Raw genomic sequence first — 10,453 nt, forward strand, 5'->3', positions numbered from 1 at the left:
AAAACATTCTGTTTGCCGTTGCGTTGTAGTTAGTTGGTTAGTTAGTTAGTGTAGTTCAGCGTGTGTGAATTTACAAGTCACTTATTTCACGTTAGTGCAGTGACGGTGATGCTAGTTATCGTGCTAACCAGTTTATACACGGTTGCGTCTCAGCTGTTCAAACAACTAATCTAGTTGGCTAACGGTAACTTTACATTAGCCATCAAGCTAACGTTAGCGTTACACTGCCCCCACTCTTTTTTTTTGTTTTTGCTAGTTTGCAGTTTTGCTCATTGCGTTGTGAATCACAGAGGGGTCGTTTAAGCAGAGTCTGATCCTTGATCAACCCAAAGTCGAGTCATATTTAAGTGTGCTAACTATACCTTATAACAAACTCGGGGTTAACTGACAGGAAACGTGAGGTTAATCGATCTTAGTCCAGCTAGCATCGACAAGATAGTTTGCTATTTAACCTCAGAATATTGGCTAAGGAAACAAAGCTACACATAACATTATTGTGCCTTGTCAGTCATTTCCCAGTCAGAAACCTTCTACGTGGAGAGGTGTTAAGCTTAGTAAGTAGTCATTGTAGCTCGGAGAAAAGTATCACAAAGCTCATAGTTTACTCACAAGTCAGCATGGCTCCTAAAAAGAGACCAATGCCCTTAAATATTGCTCCTTCTGGCGATGGGCTTTCCACCTCCACCAACTCTGATGTTGCATCTGAGTAAGTTCATCCATGAACCACGTCACTGTCCTCATTATGCTGTTTAAACAGTAAATATGTCGGTCATTTGTGTCATCTGGTAGATGCTCTATTCCTGTTCTGTGTCCATATTCTCAGGGCCAATTTAGAAGCACTTAAGAGAATATTGGAGGAGTTGGACCTGGATGAACAACAGAAGAAGAGGTTAGAAGCTTTCCTGACCCAGAAGGCCAAGGTGGGCGAGATGAGAGACGATGACTTTCATCGCATCTGTGAGCTGGGCGCAGGCAACGGAGGAGTTGTCAATAAGGAATGCCACAAACCTTCAGGAATTATCATGGCCAGAAAGGTCAGCTACAGATACACTTAGTTAGATGAATGAGATTAATGTGGGATCAAAGTGGGATTTCAACATGTTGATCCTCTACCTATTGGTGGTATCACAAAACACTTGTCATATAACAATTCTCTTTTCTCTTCAGCTCATTCATCTTGAAATTAAACCTGCCATCAGAAACCAGATAATCCGGGAGCTTCAGGTGCTGCACGAGTGTAACTCTCCCTACATTGTGGGCTTCTATGGAGCATTTTACAGCGACGGAGAGATCAGCATCTGTATGGAACACATGGTGAGAAAATTAAAGAAGGCAGACTGAATGTGTGTTGGTGACCAGTCAAGGTAGTAATTGTATTAAGGAAATTATCTTCTTTGGCCTTTGCATCAGCATCTGCCAATGGATTTCTTGTAAATTTAAATTGCTTTGTTTGTGATTTCATGGTAAAAAATACTTTCAAAGCATTAGCTAAGCGGGCTAAGCAATACTAATAGTGTTAGAAGTATTCACCTGATAAAGTCGCAAACATAGATCTTCATGAACGAACGATACGCCGCACAAATCACTCTAAGGAGGAGGATTAGCGTCTCATTATTCACGCAAGGTATCATGGGGGCTGAGGAATAAGGTGGATATGTTCCACCGGTAATGAACCACTGTACTCCTTTAGTAAATGTACTCAGTGCACATTGCAATCAAGGGAAAACACATGATCTTGTTAAATTCAGTTTTAGACGGGATATGCTTTTAGCAGTCTATATTATGACATGTTGTATTCTTTGTTGTGTCATTTTATTTTGCAGGATGGTGGATCTTTGGATCAGGTTTTAAAAGAAGCCAAGAGGATCCCAGAAGACATTCTGGGCAAAGTCAGCATTGCTGTAAGTGTATATTTCTCTTATATACTGCATGTGATATTATGTTATTATTATTATTATTGTTGGCATTAATGATACAATGGTTTGTTTAAATGGCTTAAAGATCTTGACTGTCATGAGCTCAAACTAAACAGTGGATAGCATGGGCCTGGATGTATTTCATGCTCGTTTCTGACAAGTCAATACAGTTATTGTCTTGTGTAATTTCCTCATCTTTTTGAAACAGGTTTTGAGAGGCCTTGCCTATCTAAGAGAAAAGCACCAAATCATGCATAGAGGTACTTGTTCAATCCTGATTCTCATATTTCACAAGTGGAGTTTCATCTGTGTTGCCTAATGCTCCACAGCAACAAAAACGTGTATTAATGTTTCCATACACGTGTTACCCTGTATGATAATTTAAGGGCTGTAGTGAGTACAATGGTTTGGTAAAGAGAGCCCATTTTGACAGCATGTTGTGACAGATGTTTTCAGGATATCCTTTTGACCCCCAGATGTGAAGCCTTCAAACATACTGGTGAACTCACGCGGGGAGATCAAGTTGTGTGACTTCGGAGTGAGCGGGCAGCTCATAGACTCTATGGCCAATTCCTTTGTTGGTACAAGGTCCTATATGTCCGTAAGTTGGTCCTCCCATTCTTCATTGTATCGTATAGACCTCAAATCTCCATTAAATTATAATCTAATCTAACTTCAACCAGTGCCTCAATGTAAACATAAAACAATTAATTTTCTGTTAATAGCTGGTTGTTGTTTGTGTTTGCTGTGTAGCCTGAGAGACTGCAGGGAACCCACTATTCTGTGCAGTCAGATGTGTGGAGTATGGGCTTGTCCCTGGTAGAGCTGTCAATCGGACGCTTCCCCATCCCTCCCCCAGATGCCAAAGAACTGGAGGCCATATTTGGACGTCCCATCTTGGATGGTAGTGAGAGAGAGGCACACAGCACCTCACCCAGACCCAGACCAACAGGTAGACCTGTTAGCGGTGAGCAACGCACACAGTTCAACATTTTGTGATCTGCAACTTTTGTATTCAAGACACTCTAGGTTGCAGCATGAGTTATAATGCAATCTAATGTAAGTAGTGGTTGTGATTCGAGATTCCTCTGAGACAGATTTCATTTAATTTTTATGTTTTGATTCATCAGTTGTTGTTGGTCGAATATTGTGAAAGTAAAAGCATACAAATATATAGTATCATACATTGTACGTGCAAATGTACGGTATGTATGATATGTATCTCGAAATAACAACTGCCGTTTTCCCGAGATAACGGGATAATTTTCTCGAGATCGGCAGTTGTTATTTCGAGAATAACTCGAGATCTCAAGAAAACAAATGAGATTAACTCGTTATCACGGGAAAACGGAGGAAATAAAATGTATGAATGCATGGCCCTTTAGGGCTTCCGTACAAATGTATAAATCTGCCGTTGTAATATAATTTATGGCAAAATAAGAACAATCTTCCATGTGCAGGATTCTGTTGCAGCTCCTCAGTTTAAGCTGATAGAATGAGTGTGTATTTAACAGTCTTGCCTAAAATATTTAACATAAAACACATTAACCTTGGCTCCTTTTCCAGGTCACGGACCCGCAATGGCCATCTTTGAACTTCTTGACTACATAGTAAACGAGGTAGGAATCTTAAGAAGTTGTCCAAAGAACAATAACATTCAGTATTAAGTGTCCTTGCAAAATCAGGAAGCTGAACCCTCCCTGCTATGATCAGATGCTCATTAAACTTTCCTTTTTTTTTTTTAGCCCCCTCCCAAACTACCACATGGCATCTTCACCTCTGATTTTCAGGACTTTGTAACGAAGTGGTGAGATAATCTTAGTTGTGTGTGTACTTAACTCTCAGAAATGATCATAAACATGTAATCCAATGTTTTGTGACTCCTCCTTGTTCCGTTCTTTCCAGTCTCATCAAAAATCCAGCAGACAGGGCTGACTTGAAAATGTTGACGGTGAGTGTCTGCACTTGGACTACGGCTTAAGTTCAGCTCACACTATTCTCTTTGGGCCTATTTTCACTAGAAACACATAAAATATCTGACGGGTTGAAGGTCGAGACCACAAAAATAGTTTTTGTAGGAAATCAGCTGAACCAAAATCTTCAGTCACTTCAGTCAGTCACATTGAGTTACAGTACACTCATACATAGTGTGAAGTTAGAGTAAAGCAGAAAAGTCTGTTCATATAAATGATTTAGTTTTTTAATGTTTTGTTTGCAGAGCCACACGTACATCAAGCGGTCTGAGGTGGAGGAGGTAGACTTCGCCGGCTGGCTTTGTAAAACCATGGGGATGAACCAACCTAGAACTCCCACACGCACTGCAGACTGAACACACGCTCTTTACACACACACACACACACACACACACACACACACACACACACACACACACACACACACAGTATGTACATGTAAAAACATGGAGAAGCTGCTGCCTAAACATACACACCTTGTTTGCCACATCCACCCTCAGGTGAACCTCTGAAGTCTCCATCTAACAAAGGCACTCTACTGACATGTAAAACAGATGATCACATGCTAGGAAAGATACTGTATCTTCAGTTTGCACCTTTTGTGTAAAGTCAGTCCACGTGATTCTGGTACCTATAAATTTAGCCTCTTAAATCAATTTCTGAATGTTTGTGTGAAATGTGGAGAACTTTGGTCATCGCCTAATTTGTGTTAAAGGTGCACTATGCAGTTTTGGGGAAGACATTTTAATCAGACGGAAAGATCTTCATTAACTTCATTAACTTTTTTTTAATGCCAAAACAAACTAAATAAACAAACTCTTCATTTTCATAACTGAATAAACAAACTGACCTTAAAGGACAAAACAATTTCATACTGTTTTACTTTGTTTATATGTGGCGGACCCTGCCACCGTTGTAGCGTCAAACAGTGTTCTGGGACCTTATTTTCCTCTGAGAACAGCTTGTTCATTCAGTTATGGAAAAAAAGAATAATTCTGAGTTTGAATTATTACCTCATTAATATTGTAAATGTTAAAATTCTGAGTTTGAATTTCTTCTCCACGTGATTCTGGTACCTATAAATTTAGCCTCTTAAATCAATTTCTGAATGTTTGTGTGAAATGTGGAGAACTTTGGTCATCGCCTAATTTGTGTTAAAGGTGCACTATGCAGTTTTGGGGAAGACATTTTAATCAGACGGAAAGATCTTCATTAACTTCATTAACTTTTTTTTAATGCCAAAACAAACTAAATAAACAAACTCTTCATTTTCATAACTGAATAAACAAACTGACCTTAAAGGACAAAACAATTTCATACTGTTTTACTTTGTTTATATGTGGCGGACCCTGCCACCGTTGTAGCGTCAAACAGTGTTCTGGGACCTTATTTTCCTCTGAGAACAGCTTGTTCATTCAGTTATGGAAAAAAAGAATAATTCTGAGTTTGAATTATTACCTCATTAATATTGTAAATGTTAAAATTCTGAGTTTGAATTTCTTCTCCAAATCTCCGTAATGCCCCTTTAAGTTCAGTTCAAGATAGCTGCTACATTGGGATCCAATTATAAATGCGCATTTTAAAAGCCATTAGGCTTTTGTTCAGCCTGACCTATCATCCTGCTGTGTATTAAACCTGGAAAGAAATCCCTTAAAAAGACAATGAAAATATACAATAGGTGTGGAATTTAATAACACGTCTTTCAATTCTGTCTTTCAGTTTTGTTGTCTGAATTTCTCAGAGGTGTTCGGAGGCTTACAGCACGAGTGTCAATCCCAGTTATTACAATCATGGTTAAGCAACTGTACATGTGTACAGGCAGATACGTGCATAATTTCCTTTTTATATGTGTTATGCAAGCACATTGAGAATTGTTAGAATAAGTTTATTTTAGTAAACAGATTGGGTTATGTTCGTCTGTTAGCAAGAGATGATTGAGTTGAGGAAAGTTTTTTTTTGTTTTTTTTGTTTTGGGAGGGGATGCATTCTGTTGACTGATTTCTACAAATTTTGAGATGTCTTGAGGTGAAGCACAATGTTCAAAACATTTTAGCATGACCCTCATGTCAAAGCCAAAAATAATAAAAAAGTTGCAACCTTAAATGCACTCACTGCTCCCTCTGTATGATATTAATTTAAAGCGGCTTGTTCGGGTACCATCAGCTTCAGATTAGCTACAGTGGAAATCCCTGGACGGTACCTGCTGGAACAAGACTGCTTTGTGTCTTGGGAAAGCTGCATTGCGACTCACTGAGTACTGTTATTTCTTTGTATTCGCTGTTATGTGAACAATACAGGGTTTTGCTGTTGGAGTGCATCCTGTGTTGAGGCAGGATTAGGGCATTTCACTCCTTTATGTTTGGTTTCATTACTGTAAATCATATTTTCAGTAACTGTCTCAAGAAACATATATTTTTTAATGATAAAATCATGAAGAGGTATGTCTTTATAAAGTCATGATTGTCAGTTAACTGTATGTATTTTAACACTGGAACATGATGTCTTCATTTGCCAAAATATCACTTAACTGTCTCATTTCACCAGAAGGGGGGAGTATAACACCTGCAATGCACTTATGGACTTATGGTACAAATACAAACTAAAGCATGCTACCAAACAGAAATATCAAAATGTACTTTGTGCTGTGGGTGTATTGTGTACACACTGCTGCGAACAACTGAACTCATGCGTATACTGACTAAAAGCAAGAGCAGTGCGTTGAATTAAAGCCCCTGGTGAAACACTCGAGTCCTCCCTGTAGATTACAAGCACAATGATTCATCTGTTTGGCTCATGTGTGGAGTGATAATGAAATGTCCTCCCTTGACTGTCTGTCAACTTCAGGCTGAAAAGTGTGAGGCCTTGAGCTCGGAGAAAGACGTAGTGTTGCAGCATGTGGGGAGGCAAAGTCTGAGCAATGTTGATGGGAGGGGGACTGCTGCAGCAGAAAAACAGCAAAGTCTGCAGTCATTAATATGCAAATATGCAAATGAGAGGGTAATTAAGATTGGGCGTTTGTCAGTGGCTCTTTGATTGCTAATGAATTCAAATCTGCAAGAAAGGAGGAGGGGATGATGAGCTAAAAATTAGGAAAAAGAACAGGGTGGCATTGTGCTTTTTCTTGCAAAAAACATGCAAAAGTGCGTGAGTGGTCGGTAGAATGTAAAGGAGGTATTGAACAGAAGACATCACTGAACGATAGACGGGCATTAGGTGACAACGCCCATCCAGAGCTGATATAAAAAAACAATTGCATGAAAAAGGCACAAAAGCCAGCATGTTAAAATTCTGTTTGAGCGCAGCATAAAAGAGAAGAAAAACAGGGCTATGAGTTTGTGCCAAGACAATTAACCGTGCACACCGTCACTGAGCATTCAGCATGGCAGGCTAGAGCCACCGCAGGAAGGTAGAGAGATTTCTGCTCATTAAGAGTGATGTGGCTGACCCCTGTTGTGAGAGATGCTCAGGTATACTGGCAGGTTTCCGTGTGTGTGTGTGGTGGCAACATGCTGCGCGTCACAAACTGTGTTATTTTCATTTTTTTTTTTTTTTTTTGTCAGACGGAGGGGGCCTACAGTTCACACGTGAGCACACACTGCTGTTATTGCTGTTTCAGTGGTCCCTCGACACTTGTACATCTTCCTCCTTGGCATGTGAAATGAGGATATGTATACAAGGAATAAAAACAAATTAAACGTTGGCAAGAATGGGGGGAAAACATCTGTTCTTGTCACCTTATAGCATAACGACTCTGTCACAGTGATGCAGTATATTTCACAGGGCTGAACACTGACCACAGCGATGTCAGAAAGAGGAATATTAGGAATAATCTAAAAAAAAGACAGCACGCCACCATATCATTAACAGCACGAAGGATAAGCCAGGATCGTATGCACAAACACTCGGACCAATAGACGTAGAATGTGGCGTTGCAGCAGCTGATCCCAGGCCTGATCTGTTTGGTGTGAGATGAGTGTGTTTGTGTGAGAGGGGGGGGCTGTATTTTTCACAGGAAACAGGAAACCAGAAGTCATAACAGGATGCCCCAGGTTTTCATACTGTACCTGATGCGTGGGTGGCTGCATGGGGGTAACCCATTTACAAGGCTATACATATAGTGCTCGTCTAGAAGAAGAAGAAGAAGAAGAAGAAGAGAGCCCAGGAAAGAGGGGGTGGAGAGGAGGGTACACACTTTGGGGGTTAGGAAAATAGAGTTCCACTCTAAATATAGAAATGTTTTTTGTGTGCCTTATCGTACAACCTTGATGTTGTGTTGCCTCCATGCCTTTTGTCCTACTTTTTAAAAAGGCAACAAACCAAACATTGTTTGATGTTTTCGTGTAGAGCTGTGATACGATCACTTCCATGGCAAATACATGCGCCTTCTTTACCCAGGTGTACTGCAGGAGCTCCGCTAGTGAATCTGTGACAGGAGACCAGTTTTGTCATAATGAGGTTGATCTGCTCACACTGACTGGATGCTCCTTGTAACTAAAATGTAGAGCTGAGTTGTATTTAACTGAAACTGCCTGTGCCTGTAGATTTTTAGACTTTTATTAAGTTCTTAAAGGACATGACAACCAGACTTTAGTCATTTTGTTAATAATAGCACACAGGTTTGTGGTGGAGTTGCATGTGTGCAATGCATGCTGAGCTTGTGTGTGTGTGTGTGTGTGTGTGTGTGTGTGTGTGTGTGTGTGTGTGTGTGTGTGTGTGTGTGTGTGTGTGTGTGTGTGTGTGTTTGCGAACCACAAAAGTGGATAGCAGAGTTTTCTCGTAAAGGCCAGCAACAGATGGTATTTAGGTTTTTTCCCCTCAAACCAGTTGAGGTTTTCTTTAGAAAGTCTCAAAAACAAACTCACATTAACTGGAGCCTTGTTTACATAACCACCAAGGTAGAGCTCATGAAAAACAGCAGCCAGGCCCTTCTCGTGAGTTAGATACTGGGTCATGCTGTGAACTCAAGTCTTTAGATTCTGGTTTGACAAAAGGAAGTAGCTGCACCATTACTTGTTTTCGACCACTTTCTTTCCCTCTGCTACACACAGATAAAAACTCACTCATGCATTCACATAGTTTGAACTCAGCATGCTACTGCTTTGGGGGTTTTTTTCTCCTCTTGCTCAACATTTAAGGGGCTATATGTAGGGGTTTTTTGTTGAAAAATTGTCAACAGAATGTGAGTACATAGCAGTTTTGACATTATGATGTCTATGTTTTGTGTTCCAGAGATATCTACTGAAGTTAGCATGCTAACTGACTAGGCCTGGGCCCATCAAAGTCCCAAGCCCCTCTGCTAGCAGTGTAAACGCAAACACTCTCCTGGTCCCCAGGGTGCAAGTTTGAACTGCTAGCTGCACGTCTAACTGAGCTAACTACCTAAGGGCCGCTACAGTAAGCAGCAGTTAGTGGTTACTTTGGTGAGAGGTTCCTCCCGATTTGTTTTGAGTATGAATTTGAGGTGGCCGATTCTTACACACTGCACTTTTAACCTCCTAAAACTAGGCCAAAACTATTGGACAAATTGTGTGTACGTAATTATATATGGCAAGATTTCACATAGGCCTATCATACATATAAGCTGCTGTGCTAGATATAAATATGTTTAGGGGATCTATTCCTTTAAAAGGTCCACTGTGTAGGATTTGAAGGGATCTATTGACCCGAAATGAAAGATAGTGTTCATAGTCACATTTTCTAACTGAGAATTGTTGTGTTTTTGTTACCTTAGAATGAGCCTTTTCTATATACAGCACTGTGGTCCTCTTCCACAGAGTCTGCCATGTTTCTACAGAGGCCTAGAAAAGACAAACCAAACCCTGGTTCGTGTTTTTTTAGCTGTCACCATTGGAGAGGGTGAGATGAGGGGTGTTCAGTTGGTTGCAATCTCACACTGGACGTAAAAACATGATGATAGCTGATACTGCAAGACTGCATATATGATTATACACATAGGGTTGGTTATTTACTACAGTTAAGATATTTTCTCCCTTAAATTGAGACTAAACTAAAAACGAACAAAAATGGCATTGTGAATGTGTTTATGTGACGGTGCACTATGAAGAGACAGATATTCATTGACTGATTTGTTTTTTTTATGCCTAAATAAACAAACTCTTAGTTGTCATGACTGAATAAAATGAATAAACAAACTGACCTTAAAGCACAACAGAATTTCTTACTGTTTTACTTCGTTTATATGTGGCGGACCCTGCCACCTTTGTAGCTTCAAACAGTGTTCTGGGGACCTTATTTTCCTCCGAGAACAGCTTGTTTAATTCAGATATGGAAGATTTTTTTTATTATTATCCAAAACTAGATAGTGCACCTTTAATATTGCAAAATGAGTGTAATTTTTTTTTCCAGGGAGTTATTCACAGCAAGGTCACCCCACAATCTGTTTTTTTTTTTGTTTTGTTTTCTGGCCATGAATTTGACAGACATGGTCAAAAACAACCTTGCAACCTCGAGAGAAGCTTTGTTACAATATTAACCATGTTTGGCATCAGTGAGCTTGAACTCCCATCTCGTTTTTCCCTCACACACACACACACTGACATTTTT

The 10,453-nt window shown here is 39.9% G+C and overlaps 1 protein-coding gene across 3 annotated transcripts; it reads left to right on the forward strand.

Moving 5' to 3' along the window:
• The first annotated feature begins 531 nt into the window (after positions 1–531).
• map2k2b (mitogen-activated protein kinase kinase 2b) lies at positions 532–5,992 on the forward strand. Of its 3 annotated transcripts, XM_073491184.1 has the most exons (12): positions 532–706; positions 824–1,034; positions 1,168–1,314; positions 1,824–1,901; positions 2,125–2,176; positions 2,393–2,517; positions 2,670–2,883; positions 3,483–3,535; positions 3,662–3,723; positions 3,822–3,867; positions 4,135–4,258; positions 4,295–5,992. In XM_073491184.1, exons 1-11 carry the CDS (start codon positions 618–620, stop codon positions 4,243–4,245), a joined length of 1,188 nt encoding a protein of 395 aa, XP_073347285.1. In that variant the 5' UTR covers positions 532–617; the 3' UTR covers positions 4,246–4,258; positions 4,295–5,992. The 3 variants fall into 3 exon arrangements, with proteins under 3 accessions (XP_073347285.1, XP_073347284.1, XP_073347286.1); XM_073491183.1 differs by having other exon boundaries at positions 4,135–5,992; XM_073491185.1 differs by having other exon boundaries at positions 2,670–2,868; positions 4,135–5,992.
• The last annotated feature ends 4,461 nt before the right edge of the window (positions 5,993–10,453 follow it).

This window comes from Pagrus major, chromosome 21 (assembly GCF_040436345.1).
Source record: "Pagrus major chromosome 21, Pma_NU_1.0".
Taxonomy (NCBI): domain Eukaryota; kingdom Metazoa; phylum Chordata; class Actinopteri; order Spariformes; family Sparidae; genus Pagrus; species Pagrus major.

Excerpts from the sequence above, each read along its gene's own strand:
- map2k2b (XM_073491183.1), top strand. The coding sequence starts at position 618 with ATGGCTCCTAAAAAGAGACCAATGCCCTTAAATATTGCTCCTTCTGGC. Across the intron at positions 1,902-2,124 it reads TGGGCAAAGTCAGCATTGCT|GTTTTGAGAGGCCTTGCCTA; the intron begins GTAAGTGTATAT and ends TTTTTGAAACAG. Across the intron at positions 3,868-4,134 it reads CTGACTTGAAAATGTTGACG|AGCCACACGTACATCAAGCG; the intron begins GTGAGTGTCTGC and ends TTTTGTTTGCAG.